The following is a 20,476-nucleotide window of genomic DNA, read 5'->3' as shown; positions in this document are numbered from 1 at the left end:
CCAGCCTTTCTCTGTCTTCGCCATCCCCTGGCCTTTTAAACGGGAGTGGGGCGGGGCCACGGCATCGATCACTCGGCGCTCCTCCAGGCACTGCGTCGTGATCAGACGAGCCGAGAGCGATCGATACTCCTATGCTAGCCTCTGACTCTTCGGGGTAGACAGCCGAGTGGTCGAACCAAACGCAACGAGTCGTCGCCAGCCCAAAGGCGACTCGACACGTCCCAGCTGAAGAGAGGTTAGTCTGAGCAACTCCAGAGCGGAGTCAGTTCCACTTCCTCAGAAGTGGAGAGGCCGGGTTCAGAGGCATAGACCGCGCAGGCGTCCTGTGAAGCCCCCAAGCCCGGCTTTCTGCGTGCGCCTTGGAAAGCCCCGAGGCGGGCTCTAGTCGGCGCATGCGCTCTGAGAATGCAATTTAGCTCGTGGCCGACCTGCCCTGCTGGAGGAGAGAGGGCAAGGCACCGCGCGTGCGTAGTGCTCGTCTTATGGCATTGGTTTTGCGCATGCGTGAGGGCAGGCCCTTACGGCAGGCTGCTGTGCGCTTTAGCGGTTCTTGGCGTCGCGTTGGTGTAGCCCTAGTGCGCCTGCGCGGGTTTTATACTGTGCTGTGTGCTGTGTGTGTGTGTCCGCTGCTTTTGGGCAACCAGCCGCTGTCCCTGGGCTGCAAGGCCGGCTGGCAACGATTCCGCCATCAGGTCCCAAATATGAGCCGCGAGAAATGCAGCCCCGGGGAAGGCGCTGAGGAGGGAAGGGGGTCTGAGGCCTCGGGGCCCAAGGCCAGTGCGGGTTACCGGGGACCCTCTGGGGCCTGGGTGTGTGGCTTCCCTAAGGAAAGGTGCTTGTAGCTCGGTAAGACTTAACGATGGGCACTGGTGCGTTTCCCAGCAACGGTAAGAATCGCCGTGCTCAGGAGGACTCGGGAGCAAGCCCGGGGTCAGGAGGTGCGCAGGCGTTGGGGCCACACGGACGACCCAAACACAAGACTGTGCCCCTTAGAGAGCCAAAGGGATCCTTGTGCCATGTATGAAAGCTTTCTGGAAAATGTTCCAAACTTCTCTAGGAAGTTTTACGAAGCTCTTGTTTTTGCACAATTTTTGTGGAATACTACCGTAGTAACATTGAAGAGGTTAGAGAACTGGACTGCCTGTTCCCAGAAAGCCAGGTGTAGGCTGATCTGTCCTGGAAGCCCCCTTTGGGAGGCTTTCTCATGACCAGCATGGTACTCGCAGAGGGCCCACCCTGAGACCCTCTGCAAATCACAGGCTCTGGGAGAGGCCATTCCACTCAGCCACCTTAAAGAATACTGAGGTGGGTGCTTTAGAGGAGTTGATACTTAAAAATAATGTAAGGCTGGGCACGGTGGCTCACGCCTGTAATCCCAGCCCTTTGGGAGGCCGAGACAGGCCGATCACTTCAGGTCAGGAGTTCACGAGACCAGCCTGGCCAACATGGCGCAACCCCGTCTCCACTAAAAATAAAAAATTAGCCGAGTGTGGTGGTGCACACCTGTAATCCCAGCTGCTTGGGCAGCTGAGGCAGGAGAATTGCTTGAACCTGGGAAGCGGAGGTTGCAGTGAGCCAAGATTGGGCTAGTGCACTCCAGCCTGGGTGACAGAGCGAGACTCTGTCTCTAAAAAAATAATAAAAATAATTTGAGAGAATCCTAGGATGACAGGGCAGTGGCTTCCAAGAGGGATATATCCCATAACCTACCAGGAACCTACTTTGCCAGTTTGCATAGTGAATTCTGCCTGGATGGTGAATTTGTAAAGTCCAGGCCTGAGTCTATTCCGGCTGTTTTATATGGGTTTTACTTGGCTCCTTTTTGTTTAATACGACCAACAAGAAGCCTTTTATAAGATTCATTTTAGTCTTATTTATAAGTCCAGGAGAAAAACCACTCTGAGAGGTTAGCACAAAACAGCCTATATTCTGACCTTCTTTGTAAGATCATTTCATACACCAGCAGACAAGACTTTACGTAAGGAGCATTTAGGGGCTGAATCAAGTCCACTCAAAAGCTGTTTTATGTAACCCACACTTGATCCTCCCCCTGAAAGCCGTTCCAGGTTATGAGGCCAGTTCACAAAGCCAGGACATAAGACCACTCAGGCTGTTTCTTTACCTGACTGCCCCCTCCCCGCAAAAAGATAAATAAATAAATAAAGCCTTCTCTGGGCCGGGCGTGGCGGCTCACGCCAGTAATCTGAGCACTTTGGGAAGCCAAGAAGATCACCTGAGGTCAGGAGTTGAAAACCAGCCTGGGCAACAGGGTGAAACCCCATCTCTACTAAAAATAGAAAAACTAGCCGGGCACAGTGGCGGGCACCTGTAATCCCATCTACTCAGGAGACAGAGGCAGGAGAATCGCTTGAACTTGGGAGGTAGAGGTTGCAGTTGAGCCGGGATCGCACCATTGCACTCCAGCCTGAGTGACAGAGTAAGAGTGTCTCAAAAAAAAAAAAAAAAAAAAAACCAAACAAACAAAAAAACGTGATCAACAAGAGGTCTTTGAAGGCCAATACCTGTTGAGCTCTAGGAGACTGACTTGTAAAGTGAAGATACGAGGCCACTCAGGCTTTTTCATGTGGCCCACATTTGGGTTACGGAGGTGTCAGTTTGCCTGGAATAACACCAGGTTTTTACTGATGCAGACATAAATATTAATAGCATCTTGGTTTGGATGACCCACCTATACCTGGCCACTAGAAGGCTATCTGTACAACTCCCAATAAACCCTTTTATGTGTAGCTCTTGAAGGCCAGTCTGTGGCACCACTCTCAAAGACTGCTTCACACATCTTTTTTCTTCTTGCAGGGAACTGGCAGGTCACACATCTTATTCTTGACTCCCTCCTTTGGAAGGCTGTTCATTTAATATAAGCCTTTTGTGTGTGTGTGCTTTTTTTTTCTTTTCAGGAGGGACAGAGTCTTGCTCTGTCACCCAGGCTGGAGTGCAGTGGCTAGATCTCAGCTCACCCCACCCTCTGCCTCCCGGGTTCAAGCAATTCTCTTACCTCAGCCTCCCGAGTAGCTGGGATTATAGGCGTGGACTGCCATGCCGGCTAATTTTTGTATTTTTAGTAGAGACAGGTTTTCACCATGTTGGCCAGGCTGGTCTCGAGCTCCTGACCTCAGGTGATCCACCCTCCTCAGCCTCCCAAAGTGCTAGGATGACAGGCGTGAGCGACTGCACCTGGCCTTAATGTAAGACTTTATAAACAGCAATTCAGTGAGGAGTTCTGGGGAGCCAATCAATAAAGCCAGGCCATAAGGCTACTCTGGCTAGTCCTTTTCTCTAGAAAACCACTTGATACAACAAGAAGCCTTTTTATCAGACCAGTATGTGGGAAATGCCGGAAGGCTGATAAGCCTGGACCTGAGGCCATTCAGAAAGGCAGTGACCTGTGGCTCGCACCTGACCTTCCCAGGAGGGCCATCTCAAGCGGTTGGTGGTGTGAAGGCTGCTTCTCACAGCCCATGAGGCCAGCGACCCTGGAAGATTGTTTCATACAGCCAACAAGAGAGTGTTTCCCCAACCAGACCAAGGCTCCTTCTAAAAGGCCATTTTGCATGGCTAACAGGAGCCAGTGTGAGGCTGCTCCTGCAGGGGTAGATGGGCACAACAAACAACACTTTCCTGGCACAATGAAGAAACCGCAGATCAGTTTGTAAAACTAAGACAAAATCTGACTTCACCTGGTCCTCAGACAAGCCCCCATCTATAGGAAGGCCAGTTTTTAAAACAAGTTACAAGGGCCGGGCGTGGTGGCTCACACCTGTAATCCCGGCACTTTGGGAGGCTGAGGTGGGTGGATCACTTGTGGTCAGGAGTTCGAGACCAGCCTGGCCAACATGGCGAAACCCCATCTCTACTAAAAATACAAAAATTAACCGGGCGTGATGGCACACGTGCCTGTGGTCCCAGCTACTCAGAGGCTGAGGCAGGAGAATCGCTTGAACCTGGGAGGCGGAGATTGCAGCGAGCCGAGATGGCATCACTGCACTCCAGACTGGGTGACAGAGCAAGACTCATCTCACAAAACCGCTTTGGAAGACTTCTTCCTATACCAGGATGTGGCTGTTTGATACGGCAACTACATAAAAGGCCAAATCATGAGAGGTTTGGGGAAGCCTACGCAACAAGGCAGAAGACTGATACGGCCAGAATGCCACTTCACCATGCTGCCAACATAAGGCCTTGTAGGAGGCTATAGTTTTATTTTATTTTTTGAAACAGGGTCTCACTCTGTCGCCCAGACGAGAGTGCAGAGGCACAAACACGGTTCACTTGCAGCCTTAAACTCCTGAGCTCAAGCAGTCTTCCTGCTTCAGCCCCCGGAGTAGCTGGGGCTACAGGTGTGTGCCACCACAGCCAGCTAAGTAATTTTTAAATTTTTTTTAGAGACAGGGTCTTCACATATTGCCCAGGCTGGTCTCGAATTCTTGGGCTCAAGCAGTCCTTCTGTTTCAGACTCCCGAGTAGCTGGGATTATAGGTGCCCTGCTGGGGGATAGTGTATAATAATCTTGAGGCCTTTGGGGAGGCCATTTCTAGTGGCTTATACAGAGGCAATCTGAAAAGCCATTTTGAAAACAAACTTATACAGCCATCCTGAAGCCTCTGTCTCTGGAAAACCATCATATATTGTCAACATAAATATCTCTGAAGGCCTTTTGATAAGGCCGTTCACTGAAGAACTATGCATTAAAGAATAATCATAAGGCTATTTCATGTGGCCAAGAGCAGATAGTTTTGTACAGCCAACTCACTGTATTAGGAGGCCATCTTTCCCAGAAGGCTGTGTCCATTGGCCTTCAACATGAGGTCTCCAAGGCCAATTTGCAAAGTAGCAGACTTGCTACTTTGAAGACCAGACATTTGAAGACCAAACGTGAGGCCACCCTGGGAGGCCAGGTGACAAAGCAGCACACGGGGCCACTGGGGGAACCTGTCTACAAAGCCGCACACTTGAGGCCACCTTGAGAAGCTTGCTTGGTAAAGCTGATAGGCGCCCTGTGAGGGGCCATTTTATAATGGCCTGAAACACCAATTTACAAAGCCCATAATCTGCATTGCAGGGAACAGGTTTATAACCCATTTGAAACCCTCTGGGAGGCTGTTTTCTAAGGCCATCAAGAGACAGGTTTACAAAGCTGGTATGTAGAGCCCCAGTGGAAGCAAGTTTTATTGTAAGGCAATAAATGGTCTCCTGGGAGGCCTTTCCACTGGCCTTTATGAGAAGCCAGGATATGAGGCCCCTGAGGTCTTTTGGATGCTCAAGATGAGACTTCTCCATGTTGCTCTATAAGATTCATGTAAGCCACACAGGGGATGAGCCAGGAGGCCACCCAAGGAGGCCAGGGATGGGCCCATGTGGTGTCTTGTGCTGGCCTAGTGGATAAGTCCATGCTGAAATTAGATTGTGAAATGCTCCAAGAAGGCTGTGAATGAGGCCAACAGAAGCCTTCTAGGAGGCTAGAGACAGAACCCACCCTGGCAGGCTGGGGCTCTCTGAGCCCTAACCATACCCTGAGCTTGCTAGAAAGAATGTTCATTGTGAACCAAGGACGGAAATGAACTCACTGTGAGTTCAGCCCTGTGGATACAAAGTCCAAAGAGCTCACCGTTGAAGGCAATGAGTGTTTTGGGCAGACACTGCCACTTACTGCGTAGTTTGGGACAAATTGCTTAACCTCGAAATCTCAGTTTATTCATCTGTAAAACTCCCATCATAGGATTGCAAGGGACATGTTAATCTATGTCAAGCATGCAGCATTGACATGGCGCACAGGAGAGGGTGCTGAGATTGGCCGGAATTTAAGCCCTGCTTCTGCACAAATGATTGACCGTAGGCCTCGGGGCAAGTCACTTCATATTTTTTTTTTTTTTTTTTTTTTTTTAATTTGAGACAGGATCTTGCTCTGTCACTCAGGCTGGTTGCATGATCTTGGCTTACTGCAACCTTTGCCCCCAGGCTTAAGTGATCCTACCACCTTTAGCCTCCCAAGTAGCTGGGACCACAGGCATGTACCGCCATGCCCAACTAATTTTTGTATTTTTTTATAGAGACAGGGTCTTGCCATGTTGGCCTGGCTGGTCTCGAACTCCTGAGCTCAAGCGATCCAATTGCCTCGGCCTCCCAAAGTGCTGGGATTACAGGCATGAGCCACCATGCCAGCCTCCTCGAATACTTTTCAAAGTCTGGCACTCCTGAGTGCCTGCCATGGGGCAGATTCTGCTTTTAGGTTCTGGGGAAACGTAGGGGAATGAGCTACGTTCTTGCCCTGGTGGAGCTGGCAGTGCAGTGTTGGATAGACACACATGTAAGCAGGTGTTTTCATACGTCGTGACAAGTGCTGTAAGAGAAGCTCAAGGGCTGCAGGAACACAGAACACTGTTGGAGAATCTTGGCAGGCGTCACACAGGGATATTTAAGATGGGCCTTAAAGGTTGAGTAGGAGTTTGCCAGGCAGCAGAGGGGTATGGGAGGCACTGCGGGTGAGGACAATACACGTTCCTTTCTGAACAAACATTTATCCAGTGCTCGCTGAGTACCAGGTGTTTGGACAGGCCCTGAAGATACAGCAGTGACCCCAGACAGATGAGGGCCCTCCCCTCCAGAGCTTCTGCCTAACAGAGAAGACCGCTGTTGAAAAATCCTCGCAGATGAGATACAGGAAGCTATGGGAACGCACAGGGGATCAGGTCTGTCCTGGCGTCTAACTCTTGTTTCTCTCCACCTCCCCAGGCACGGGACTGAACGAGCTGGCGGTGGCCTGATGGCTGGAGACACCCACTGCCCCACAGAGCCCCTGGCCAGAGAAGGCACTCTATGGGAGGCCCTCAGGGCGCTCCTGCCACACAGTAAAGAAGACCTAAAGTTGGACCTTGGGGAGAAAGTGGAGAGGAGCGTGGTGACGTTGTTGCAGCGAGCCACTGAGCTCTTCTATGAGGGCAGGAGGGATGAGTGTCTGCAGACCAGCGAGGTGATCCTGGACTACTCCTGGGAGAAGCTCAACACGGGCACATGGCAGGATGTAGACAAAGACTGGCGCCGGGTCTATGCCATCGGCTGCCTCCTGAAAGCCCTGTGTCTGTGCCAGGCACCTGAGGATGCCAACACTGTGGCTGCAGCCCTGCGGGTCTGTGACATGGGCCTGCTGATGGGGGCAGCCATCCTGGGGGACATCCTCCTTAAAGTGGCTGCCATCCTTCAGACACACCTCCCTGGAAAGAGGCCTGCCCATGGCTCCATCTCGGAGCAACTCAGCACAAAGGTATGTGGGGCAGATTGTCCCCAAGCACACTAGCCATCCAGCAACCGTGTTGTTCTAGAAATTCTGAGTCATCTCTCCCCTGGGGTGAGGCGTCGTGGCCTGCAACCCCTCTGGTGGAAAACAGCATCTCCATTGATTTTGCATTTCTGTTTGTTTTCTGAAGTAGGCTCCTGTTCTGTTGCCCAGGCTGGAGTGCAGTAGTGCTATCTTGGCTCACTGCAGCCTCCACTTCTTAGGTTCAAGCAATCCTGCCTCAGCCTCCTTAGTAGCTGGAACTACTATTACACCCAGCTAATTTTTTTAGTTTTTTATTTATTTTTTATTTTTTGTAGAGATAGGGTCTCATTATGTTTCTCAGGCTAATCTGGAACTCCTGGGCTAAAGCAATCCTCCTGCCATGGCCTCCCGAAGCACCAAGATTATGGGCGTGAGCCACCATGCTCAGCCCCCATTGATTTTGGAAATGGAACAGCTCCGTTCATTTTCTCTCTCTCTTTTTTTTTTTTTTTTTTTTTTTTTTGCAAAGGCAGTGCCCTTTCAGTAGAGAGGCAGCAGAGAAACTTCGTGGTTCCTGAGGGAAACAGCTTAAAGTGATTGTGTGGGTGAGAGCTGCAGCCAGCGGCGGCCCGTTTCTTTCAGCTTCTTGGTGGGCTTGCTGAAGTCTCACCCAGGCGAGGTGATACCTCCAGCTACTCCTGTCTCTCTGCTCCTGGGTTTGGATGAGATACTACAACTAGCTGATGTCTGTTTTGGGATCAATCTCTCCCATCCCTTGGGTCTATGTGCCTGTTCCAAACAGCACCCCCAGGAACAGAGCATGGTTTACTCTGAAGGCTTCAGGTCCTGGTGCCAACACACAGGCCTCACTTAAAACACACCCAAGCAAGTCACTTAACCTCCTTTGAGCCTCGGTTTCCTTGTCTGTAGAGTGGCAGAGTACTGACCCACAGAAAGAAATGACTAAGACTGTACTAGACACTCGGTAGTGGAATTATGGGATGTTTCTGACATTTTTCTAAATGCTTTGCTATGTTTTCCGAATTTCCTACAATGCATATTATTATTATTATTATTTTTGAGACGGAGTCTCACTCTGTCGCCCAGGCTGGAGTGCAGTGGCGCAATCTCAGCTCCCTGCAACCTCTGCCTCCGAGGTTCAAACGATTCTCCTGCCTCAGTCTCCCAAGTAGCTGGGATTATAGGCGCCCACCACCACGCCCGGCAATTTTTGTATTTTTAATAGAGACAGGGTTTTACCATGTTGGCCAGGCTTGTCTGGACCTCAGGTGATCCACCCACCTCAGCCTCCTAAGTGCTGGGATTACAGGCGTGAGCCACAAATTATTATTATTATTATTATTTTAATTATTAGAATGAAGTTTATTTTTATTTTTATTTTTTTTGAGACAGAGTCTCACTGTCGCCCAGGCTGGAGTGCAGTGGCGTGATCTCAGCTCACTGCAAGCTCCGCCTCCTGGGTTCACGCCATTCTCCTGCCTCAGCCTCCCAAGTAGCTGGGACTACAGGTGCCCACTACCATGCCCGGCTAATTTTTTTGTATTTTTAGTAGAGACGGGGTTTCACCATGTTGGCCAGGATGGTCTTGATCTCCTGACCTCGTGATCCACCCACCTCGGCCTCCCAAAGTGCTGGGATTACAGGTGTGAGCCACCGCGCCCAGCCCACAGATTATTTTTATATAAGAAAAATGCAAGCGATTGACACTAAACACACATGCATGTAACCAAAATAAAAGAAAAATAAAGGGAGAAGAAAAATTTTCAACAAATATGTCAGACAATGAATATCTCTATTACGTAAGGAATGGTACAAATCAATAGGGAAAAAATCTTGAGCCCCAGGAGGTAGAAGTCCAGGAACCCGAACAGACTGTTCACAAGAAGGAAATAGATCTGTTAAACAAATGTGCAGGAGAATGTTCAGCCCCACCTCTGGTTAAAAAAATAAAAGAGAGAGATGCAAATAGCAAAACAGCATGTCATCTTTGGCTATTAAGTTAGCAAAGAAGGCTTCATATGATACCCGGTGTTGCCAAGGGCACCGTGTGGCCAAGGGCATGGTGTGTGGGTTGCTCTTTTGTTTCAATTTTTTTACAGACAGGGTCTTGCCCAGTCACCCATGCTGGAGTGCAGTGACACAATCATAACTCTCTGCAGGCGGGGTGTGGTGGCTCACGCCTATAATCCCAGCACTTTGGGAGGCGGAGGCTGGCAGATCACCTGAGGTCAGGAGTTCGAGACCAGCCTGGCCAACATGGTGAAACCTCATCTGTACTAAAAATACAAAAATTTGCGGGGCATCCTGGCACATGCCTGTAATCCCAGCTACTCTGGAGGCTGAGGCAGGAGAATTGCTTGAACCCCTGAGGTGGAGGTTGTAGTGAGCCAAGATCGTGACACTGCACTCCAGCCTGGGCAACAGAGCGAGACTCAGTCTCAAAAAAAAAAAAAAAAAAAAATAGCTCACTGCAGCCTTGACCTGCTAGGCTTAGGTGATTTCTCCCACCTCAGCTCCTGAGTGGCTGGGACTACAGGCGTGTAATACCACGCTGAGCTTTTTAAATTTTTTCTAGAGACAGAGGTTTCTCTATGTTGCCCAGGCTCGTTTCAAACTCCTGGGCTCAAGCAGTCCTTCCACCTTGGTCTCCCAAAGTGCTGGGATTACAGGTATGAGCCACTGTGGCTGGCCATTTCCCAGCATGTTCACACCTGTGGACACTGAGGCTCTCAAGCAGCAAGTAACTACTCAGGTCACGCAGTTGGGAGATGGTTAAGTAAATGATGGTGCAGCCACTCCTAAGAAACTGCAAGGACCAGTGGCTACGTGGAAACTGCTTTTGATAAATGATTGGAGGGGAGAGGCAGGGCTGCTGCTTCATCATTGCTGTTACTCCCAGCAGGTCAGAGATATTTTGCGTGTGTGTGTGTGTGGGTGTGTGTGTGTGTGTGTGTGTGTGTGTAAGATGGGAAAAGAATATGTAGGAATGAGAAGACCTTAAGGTGGTAAAGTTGGAGATAGTAAGTTTTCCTTTATTGCAGAATGTCTATGAAAGCAGTTTATAATGAAACAATCATTTTTAATGAAATGGTTAAGAAAAAAACCACCTTGATCTCATGAGGAGCAAATAGTTATAGTAGCAGTAATAATAACAAACGTTGTCTGTTGTTGTTACTGGTACTCTTTTTTTATTAATTTTTTTTTTTTTTTGCACACAAAACAATAAACATTTTCTAAAAATACATACAAACAAAAAGATGCATATCAAACATATTAGGAAGGTTGCACATGGGAAGACGGGGAATAGAAATGGGGAGTGGGAATTAAAATAAATGAGAGAGGGACTTTATATGGATCAGTGATAATAACTCAATCCTCTATTTGACAAAGAAGAAGGAGAAGGAAGAGGAAGAAAAAGAAAGTGGGATAAAGGATCAGAAAGGGAGGAAAATAGAAAACATTAGAGTATGACTCCAGGGTAGACCTGTTTTGTTGTCACTGAGTTGGTTGGTTGGTTTGTCTGTCGTATTTTTCATATGTTTCGCCATGTTGGCCAGACTGGTCTCGAACTCCTAGCCCGAAGTGATCAACCCGTCTCGGCCCCCCAGAGTGCCGGGACCACAGGCGTGAGCCACCACGTCCAGCCCCCACATTGCTTCTGGCCTCCGTGTTAGACCTCCCAGACGGGGCGGCCGGGCAGAGGCGCTCCTCACTTTCCAGACCATGGGTGGCCGGGCAGAGGCGCTCCTCACTTCCCAGACGATGGGTGGCCGGGCAGAGGCGCTCCTCACTTCCCAGACGATGGGTGGCCGGGCAGAGGCGCTCCTCACTTCCCAGACGATGGGTGGCCGGGCCGAGGGGCTCCTCACTTCCCAGACGATGGGTGGCCGGGCCGAGGGGCTCCTCACTTCCCAGACGGGGCGGCTGGGCCGAGGCACTCCTCACTTCTTCCTAGACGGGGCGGCCGGGCAGAGGTGCTCCTCACTTCCCAGACGGGGCGGCCGGGCAGAGGCGCTCCTCACTTCCCAGACGGGGCGGCCGGGCAGAGGTGCTCCTCACTTCCCAGACGGGGCGGCCGGGCAGAGGCGCTCCTCACTTCTTCCCAGACAGGGCGGCCGGGCAGAGGCGCTTCTCACTTCCCAGACGACGGGTGGCCGGGCAGAGGCGCTCCTCACTTCCCAGATGACGGGTGGCCGGGCAGAGGCGCTCCTCACTTCCCAGACGACGGGTGGCCGGGCAGAGGCGCTCCTCACTTCCCAGACGATGGGTGGCCGGGCCGAGGCGCTCCTCACTTCCCAGACGATGGGTGGCCGGGCCGAGGCGCTCCCCACTTCCCAGACGGGGTAGCCGGGCAGAGGGGTGGCCGAGCAGAGATGCTCCCCACCTCCCAGACGGGGCAGCGGCCGGGCAGGGGCTGCAATCCCAGCACCCTGGGAGGCCAAGGCAGGCGGCTGGGAGGTGGAGGCTGCAGCGAGCCAAGACCACGCCACCGCACTCCAGCCCGGGCCACACCGAGCACCGAGTGAGCGAGACTCCGTCTGCAGTCCCAGCACCTCGGGAGGCTGAGGCGGGCAGAGCACTTGGGGTCAGGAGCTGGAGACCAGCGTGGCCAACATGGCGAAACCGCGCCTGCAGCGGAAGGAGAAAAAGCAGGCAGCGGTGGTGGCGCGCGCTGGTAATCCCAGGCAGCGCGCGTGGCGGCGCAGCAGCCAGCCGAGTAGATTGCAGCCCGGGCCACAGAGGGAAAGAAAAGAAAGAAAAGAAAGGAGGGAGGGAAGGAAGGAAGGAAGGAAGGAAGGATGGATGGATGGATGGATGGATGGATTGATTGATTACTGGTACTCTTGACAGCTAAGCTCTCCTACCCCTGACGCAGGTTCCTGGTGGAATACCTCAAATGTCGACTTCCTGAGGTGGTTGCTATTTTGTTCTGTTTTGATTTTAAACAGAAAGCAAGAGTGGACCATGGTTCGATTCCAGATGTGAAGTTAGAAAGAACAGTCCCCCGGCTGCACCGTCCATCCCTCCAGCATTTCAGGGAGCAGTTTTTGGTTCCAGGGAGGCCCGTGATCCTGAAAGGCGTGGCTGACCACTGGCCGTGCATGCAGAAGTGGAGGTGGGTGGTCGCCAAGGGAGGTGAGGTCCCTCTTCCCATTTTAGTGTTCCCCAGGGCTCTCTGAATTCCTCCCAACCATCCCTAGGGAAATGCAGCCTTGTAGATGCTTCACTAGCAGCCCTTGATTGATTGCCAAAGGGTTAAAAAAGAGTGAAAAGTAGGGTGCTCTGAATTTATGCCACAGGTTATGGGATTCTTACCTTCTACCTTGCTCGCCCTAAGCGGTTTTTTAATGAGTCCCTAAGTGGCAGTCCTAGGATGTGTCTGTTATGCAATTTTACAGGATCCTAGCAATTTCAGACCATCTCAGGGCCCTGAGGCTAAGCGCAGAAATAACCCAAAAGACAGCCCCTGTCTCTCTCTCTCAGGGATTCTGTGGTCTCTTGTGTTTGTTTCTAGTCCTTTCTCAGAATCATGATGGGGAGATCAGATCAGGCAGCTGGAGCGTGGCTGTCATGCCGTGGCTCTGCATGAGTTTGGAAATAAGGAGGCATCTCTGCAGGAAGGTAGATGGAGTCAGCCTGTTTTGTGGTTTAGCGGAGGGAATGGTACCTGCTGAGACATGTGGAGGAATTCTCATTGCAGGAGCCCTCCTCACAGCAAGGCTTCATTAAGCATTTTACTACATACCTGGCACTAGGACAGGTGTTGTCATCACCCCCATTCTGTAAATGGGGATCAAGGACTCAGGTTCAGTAACCTGCCACAGATCCCCTGGCCCGTAACTGATGAGGCCTGGAATCAGTCCCAGGCTAGAGGGCAGAGTCCAGGAAACTGCCACCTGCCGCACTGCCCAAGTTTCAAAGGGCAGTGTTCAAAGGTTTCTCAGCTTAGTGACAAAATGAGCAAAGAAAGAAGTGAGGAGGCCGTTGGCAAGCAGGGAACTAGAGCAGCCCAGCCAACCAGACTTACCGGCCCTATCTGCAAAGCTCCGCAGCGCTGTGTATGAGCCACACAGTCTTGAGCAGGGAGCCCCGCCTCTCCGTGCTGGTTCCCTCATCAGTGAAGCTGGGGATGACAGTCCTCGTCTCTGCACATGAGTTTTTCCGAGGATGAAAGGGGACCACATGCAAAACACACTTAGTACTATGCCCAACAGATATTAGCAGTGACGATGCCAGTGTGTGTCTTTCTGCCAGTTTGGAGTATATCCAAGAGATCGCTGGCTGCCGAACTGTCCCGGTGGAAGTTGGTTCAAGGTACACAGACGAGGAATGGTCCCAGACACTCATGACGGTCAACGAGTTCATCAGCAAATACATCGTGAATGAGGTACATCATGGGGACTGCTTTCCCCTAATACTTGCAAGGGAGAGAGCATAGTACATTTAGGCAAATAACCCTCCATGTGTTGCAATGGGAGGTTTTGGAGGAGCCAGTCTGTAATTCTGTGGTCGGAGGGATGACCACAGCGAGGAAGGCAGGCTGCTCAGCCAGCAGACACGAGGGATTCATGTCAGGTCCTTTTTAATAGCCAGGGGAGTATAATTCAGTGGGTTTTAGCCTGTTCCAAAAGTTGGACAGCTAAGTCAAGAGTATGTGTATTTAAAATTTTAATAGCAGCCAGGCGTGGTGGCTCACACCTGTAATCTCAGCACTTTGGGAGGCTGAGGCAGGCGGATCACTTAAGCCCAGGAGTTCAAGACCAGCCTGGGAAACATAGTGAAACCCTGTCTCTATAAAAAATATAAAAATTAGCTGGGTGTAGTGGTACATGCCTGTAATCCCAGCTACTCAAGAGGCTGAGGTGGGGCAAATTGCTTGAGCCCAGGAGGCAGAGGTTGCAGTGAGCCAAGATCAGGCCACTGCATTCCAGCTTGGACAATAGAACCAGGCCCTGTCAAAATTAGGACAGGACAGGATAGGACAATTTATTTTTCCCAAAAGTTAAATCACTTATACTTTCACCAGCAATTAACACAAGTGATCATTTTCTTACATCTTTGCCTGCACTGTTTGTTGCCATTTTATGAAAATGTTTGCCAATCAGATGGATGAGATCAGTGCTTTACAAACTGGGTACCCCAGTGCTGGAGAGGTTCTTTGAAGCTGCCCCAGGGCCTCTAAGGGTTGAAGAGGACCACTCAGGTTGGAGTGGAAGGGTGGCGGGGCTGCGGCTGGGGCCAGCTGGATAGCAGCAGCAGGAGGGCATCTGTCACGACTAACTGGGCTTTCTGTGTCACCTCTGGTTTTCTCCGGTGGATTAGCCAAGGGACGTCGGGTACCTTGCTCAGCACCAGCTCTTTGACCAGGTAAGTCTGAGGCCATGCTCCTCTGTCCCTCACTGTCTCACCTTCCCCTCTCCTCCCCTCCTGGGCTCAGTGCGGCTGGAGCAGTGGGCGTGAGTAGGAGGAAGGCAGCAGGTGAGGCTGGGAAGTCGACAGGACGTGGGTGATGAGGAGCCATTTTCCTAAAGTGACAGGAAACACTAGGGGGTCACCAGTGCCCCGAGGATTGCAGGAGCCACTGTTCAGAGATGAAGGGAGCAGCTTTCGGAGCGGGTGGCTGGCTGGGCTGTTGCTGTGGTGCAAGGAGAGGTGATGCTGGCAGGTGGAGCAGTTCAAGATAGGTGTGAACCGCTGGGCCCTGGACGTGGGTGGATGTGTGGGGGAGGGAGGGAAGATGGGGGAAGATGCCCAGATTCAGGACCCCAAAACACTAAATAGATGGAGCTGGGGTGCCCAGGAGGGACCTGGCTGGTGTGGTGTCTGCCAGGAGTGCCCAGGGAGGCAGCACTTGGCAGGATTCAAGGATAGGGCCAGGTGTGTGCCCTGAACGTGGAAGACTCGAGTCAGTCAGGGTCAGGGCCACAGCCAAGGGTGGGCTGGGGCCGCACCTCTGCAGCCTTTGCAGTGGGGCGCTGGGATGCTGCTCAGCTGCTGTATCTACTGCTGAAGCCAGGACTGCCTCTCTGTCTCGATGGGGGACCCAGGGCCAGTAGGGGCTGTGCCAGGAGCCTTCATGCCAACATTAAAGGAGGCTGGTGGTTTCTTTTCCCCAGGCCTCCCTATTAGGACTTGTGCATCCTGCGTCCTGTCCATGTCACTTGCTAAGTGAAGGAAAGGGGGATTCTAATTGATCACGTCCCTACTGTGTGATCCCGAGGCCCGCCTTTCCCCTGACCCCAGTCATCCTGGGGGCATGGCCTCAGTGTGGGCCGGGGACCCTGGAAGCCACAGTTAACCTTGGCCCCCTGTCGTGGAGCAGCTGTTTCATACTTTGTAGAACAGGAGGAGGTATATTTAGGAGTAGAAGGCCAAGTTCACAGTGACTTTCAAGATGAACCAGGACTTGAAAGATGTTTTGGGTAATGGAGGGCCACCTGGGTGTTTACCTTGGGTCCCAGAGCTGAATGTCCACCATGCTGTGGAGAGGACCCTGGAGAAGTCCCAGCAGCCCATGCTCAGGTGTTATCATGCTGTGTGGCAAGGACAGTGTTCTAGAACCTTCTCTACCTACAGGATGCTCAGGGACTCCTACCAAATTCTTGTCCCAGAACCTCTTGTTGACTCTTCTCCCAGGGACCCCATGTTCTAGAAGATTTTGGCCATGAGTTTAAGCTGCCTCAATTATCAGTCACATCTCGGGACCACTGATTCCCTTGGGGTCTCTGCATCCTTGGCCGGTGATTCTGATGACATGATCTGGTCAGCCAATCACCTTTCAGAAATCCTGATGATGTCATCAGGGACCAATCATAGTTTCTGCTCAGATTCCACAGGGCCAGTTCTGGTCAGAAGCAGCAGTGTCCGGTGTTACCTTTGGGAGGAACCCCTGACAGCCCTGGGAGGGACCTCAGCTTGCGAACTTGTACTTCAGTCCTAAGCAGCAGGCGCGGCTGCGTTTCTGCACAGCTGATTTGAGACAGATTCTTAAAGGTCTGAATAGCAGTGTCCGGACCAAGCTCCCTGCGGGGAGAACATTCCAGCTTTTCCTGGTACACACTGGTTTCTGAGCCAGCAGCCTGAAGTTACCGTCACTGCTCCCGAAGGAATGGTAGTGTCCACCTACAGGTGCCATCAGGCTGGGGAGCAGTAACTCTAAAAAGACCTGTGTCCTTCTGGCAACCTTGTTTTCATGCCTCTCAAGCTTGAAAAATGCCGCCGGGTCCAACCAGGGTCCCGTGAAGAACCCTGGGGTTCTTGGTGGCCTGGGGGGTGTGGGCTGGTGGCCTGCTCTGGTGGGTTCAACCCCAGAGGTAACTGAGGTGCCTGCTAAGGGTCTGGACAGGAAGTGGACTTAGAGTGAGTGTGTTTTCACTCTGAGACCCTGGCTTTGTCTAAAGGAGGCCAGGGCCGTGTGCAGTGGCTCACACCTGTAGTCCCAGCACTTTGGGAGGCCAAGCAAGACCAGCCTGGACAACATAGCAAGACCCCATCTCTACAAAAATAAAATTAGCTGGGCATGGTGGCATGCTCCTGTGGTCCCAGCAACTCGGGAGGCTGAGGCAGGAGGATCGCTTAAGCCCTGCAGGTTGAGGCTACAGTTAGCCATGATGGCACCACTGCACTCCAGACTGGGTGACAGAACAAGACTGTCTTTGAAAAAAAAAATTACAATAAATAAATAAAGGAGGCCAGGCCACTGCAGCCCTGCCCCACTGTGAACATCTGAGATCGCCTGATGTGTGGCATATAACTCTGTCAGAGGCCATGGGGAGCCGCCCCACCCTTACTGCGTCATATAAAGCTCAGAGCACAGACCCAGGCCCACACCTGCCTTTCTCGTCAGGCAGTTTCTGTTCTCTGCCCAGCCTGTTTCTGCCAGGTATGGCAACAAATCCTCTGTGCCTACCCTGGCTTTTAAAACTAGGAAGGTGAGGGCCGGGTGCGGTGGCTCACGCCTGTAATACCAGCACTTTGGGAGGCCGAGGCGGGTGGATCAATTAAGTCTAGGAGTTTGAGAGCAACCTATGCAACATGGCGAAACCCTTTCTCTACAAAAATAAAAATAAAAAAAAAATTAGCTGGGCGTGGTGCATGCTTGTAGTCCCAGCTACTAGGGAGGCTGAGATGGGAGGATCACTTGAGCCCGGGAGGCAGAGGCTGCAGTGAGCTGAGATCACGCCACTGCACTCCAGCCTGAGAAACAGAGCCAGACCCTGTCTCAAACACACACACACATAATGGATATAGGTATGTGTTTCTGACTCTTCGTTGGCCTCCAGGCTGTGGTGTCCCCAGCTGGATCCCCACCTCTCATGTCTGCTCTGCCACCCACAGATCCCGGAATTGAAGCAGGACATCAGCATCCCCGACTACTGCAGCCTGGGCGATGGGGAGGAGGAGGAGATCACCATCAATGCCTGGTTTGGTCCCCAGGGAACCGTCTCCCCACTGCATCAGGATCCCCAGCAAAACTTCCTAGTCCAGGTTGGAGCTGCAGCTGGAATAGTGGCCTCCTATCTCCTCCTGGCCCAGACACCTGGCCAGCCACATTCTCTGCCTTTTAAACACCGGGCTCTTAAAAAGAAACAAGAAGCACTGAAGGGGATGAGGACAAAAATATAAAACAAACACACAAACGGCCTCGGCCCGGGAGGACAAAAATATAAGACAAACAAATAAACGGCCCCGGCCTGGGAAGGCCTCTGCAGTCAGCTGTTTCCAGAAGCAGCTCCTCCTGCATGTGCTCCTCCCAAGATCCCTCACAGGGGAGCCCTCAGGAGAGGGAGCGAGTGTTAGTGCGGGTGCCCGGTGCCTCTGCCCCTCTCCGCCTGCCACCCATCTGATCCAGACCAGCTTCCAAATAGGAGGCAACAGGTTGGGGGAGGAGTTTTCTCAGTCACTGGGAGGTTTTTTCCTGAGACCCAGGCAGAGGAGCAGATGGGTTTGCTGCAAGAGGAGGCACCTCTGTCTACTGCTATAAGACCACCTTGGTTTTCGCAGGCAAAGAGAGGTTTAGTAAAGGAGAACATTCTCCTACCCCAGCAGACCAGTCCAAAGAGGCGACCCAGGAGTGGGCTATGAGCTGGGCTTCGGGAGCCAGCCTGCCTGGCATGGACAGCAGCCCTGCCTCACCTCAGCTGTGTGAGCCTGGGCAGCTCATTTAACCTCTCTGTGCCTCAGTTTCCTCACCTGCAAAATGAGAGTGAAGATAAACCACCTCAGAGAGGATTAAAACAGTCAACATGCATAAAGCACTTAAGCAGTGCCTGGCACAGACAAGCGCCTGATAATTGTGGGCTCCAAAAATGAAATTATTTTTCAAAATATATTTGGAAGAAAAACATACCTTAGGCCAAGTTTGGTAGTTCACACCTATAATCCCAGCACTTTGGGAGGCCGAGTCAGGAGGATCACTTGAGGCCAGGAGTTCAAGACCAGCCTGGGTAACATAGTGAAACCCACGCTCTACCAAAAATAAAAATACAAAAATCAGCTGGGTGTGGTGGGGCACACCTGTAGTCTCAACTACTGGGGAGGCTGGGGCAGGAGGATCTCTGGAGGCCAGGAGGTCGAGACTGCAGTGAGCCATGATTGCACCACTGCACTCCAGCCTGGATGACCGAGTGAGACCCTGTCTCTAAAAAATAAAAAAAAAAAAAAAGCATACACGTGGAACTGTAAGCATGTGTGTGGTGGGGAAGGGCAGGCTGGGCCCAGGGAGCAGCATGTGGAAGGGCACAGAGGCCAGAGTGGGCTTGGGGCAGCAGCGGAGCGAGGCCACCAGCTGACTCTCAGGGTCTCTCTTCCCAGGTGATGGGGAGGAAGTACATCCGGCTGTATTCCCCGCAGGAGTCAGGGGCTCTGTACCCTCATGACACGCACCTTCTCCATAACACGAGCCAGGTGGGCACTGGGGGTCCGGGGTGATGTTGCAGCTTCTCCCCACTGCCCCTGGAGATGATGATGTCCTTTGCTTTCTTCAGGTTGACGTGGAGAATCCCGACCTGGAGAAGTTCCCCAAGTTTGCCAAGGCCCCATTCCTGTCCTGCATCCTGTCTCCTGGAGAGATCCTGTTCATCCCCGTGAAATACTGGCATTATGTGCAGGCTCTGGATTTGAGCTTCTCAGTCAGCTTCTGGTGGTCATAGCCAGGATAGGAGCTGAAAGGGCCTGACATGCAGACAGCATTCATCTGTTTACGAATTTCCTGGGTCCTGGAATCTATAGAGACAAGCAGGACTGAACCTGTGTCCTGAAGAGCCTTCACTGCCCAGTGGCAGCCCTGGGGGGCTGAGCTCCAGCACTGGACAGGCACAGAGCGGGAGCTGCCCAGGAAGGAGCACACTCCAGGCCAGGGGTGCATGGCAGAGGAAGGTGGGGAGAGCCCAGAAGGACATTGCAGGCAGACAGCCTGCATGGGGACTCCGGCATCAGAAAGCCTAATATTTTTGGGAAACCGGTGGGTCACACGGGCAGGGGTGAAATGTGGGCTCTGAGGTTGGCTACTCGATTCAAACCCGGCCGCACTGTGTACCTGCTGTGTGACTTGGCCAGGATCCCTCACTTCGCTGTGCCCATATGGAAAAGGGCAAGGCCAGTCCTCACTGCCGAGGGCCGAGAAGGTGGTGCTGAGCCCCTGCTGCTGCATGAACCTTAGCCGCTGTCACTGATCCCAATTACTCTGATCCTTTTGCCCTTCCTTCCCGTAACGGCCTCCTGGATGCCACAGCCTGAATACTGGAGAAAGCTAGGCATTGCCTAGGTCACAGGAGAGTCCGTAGAGACCTGCGCAGGAGCCCAGAGCCCTGCTGGGCAGTGGGAGCTTTCTGTCATCCCCGTGGCTCAAGGATAACCTACCTGCCTGCAGAGAAGTGTGAAGGTCTTGCTGGATGACTTTTCACCCACACTCACCCAGGAGCAGGCTCCCAAGTGAAGAAACCACCGAACCATCACCAGCTCCTAGAAGCCTCCCTCCCACCTTCTAGTCACCATCCCCCAGAAGTAATGACTCTCAAACCTGTGGGGTTTGAGGCCAGGGGGAGAGCCAGTCTCCGTGCTTTCTGTAATTGTGTCTTGTTTGTGTGCACGCAGGTTTGTTTTATGTTTTGGCCATTAAGATTTTCCCCATCCCTCTGTTTTTTCTTTTTAAACTAAATAGAGATGGGATCTTGCTATGTT

At 52.1% G+C, this 20,476-nt stretch overlaps 1 protein-coding gene across 6 annotated transcripts in view; it reads left to right on the top strand.

Moving 5' to 3' along the window:
• The window catches only part of KDM8 (lysine demethylase 8), a 47,555-nt gene extending 27,079 nt beyond the window's left edge, over positions 1-20,476 (top strand). For 2 of the 6 annotated variants that reach the window (XM_063612806.1, XM_063612809.1), the window contains exons 2-8: positions 6,748-7,276; positions 12,244-12,410; positions 13,550-13,682; positions 14,618-14,662; positions 17,633-17,782; positions 19,109-19,201; positions 19,282-20,476. In XM_063612806.1, coding sequence (XP_063468876.1) covers positions 6,748-7,276; positions 12,244-12,410; positions 13,550-13,682; positions 14,618-14,662; positions 17,633-17,782; positions 19,109-19,201; positions 19,282-19,446 — 1,282 coding nt within the window. In that variant the 3' untranslated portion in view covers positions 19,447-20,476. The other 4 variants (XM_055298128.2, XM_063612807.1, XM_063612808.1 and 1 more) reach the window with 4 other exon arrangements.

Source organism: Symphalangus syndactylus, chromosome 11 (assembly GCF_028878055.3).
Source record: "Symphalangus syndactylus isolate Jambi chromosome 11, NHGRI_mSymSyn1-v2.1_pri, whole genome shotgun sequence".
Lineage (NCBI taxonomy): Eukaryota > Metazoa > Chordata > Mammalia > Primates > Hylobatidae > Symphalangus > Symphalangus syndactylus.
This window is presented reverse-complemented; position numbering and strand designations above follow the sequence as displayed.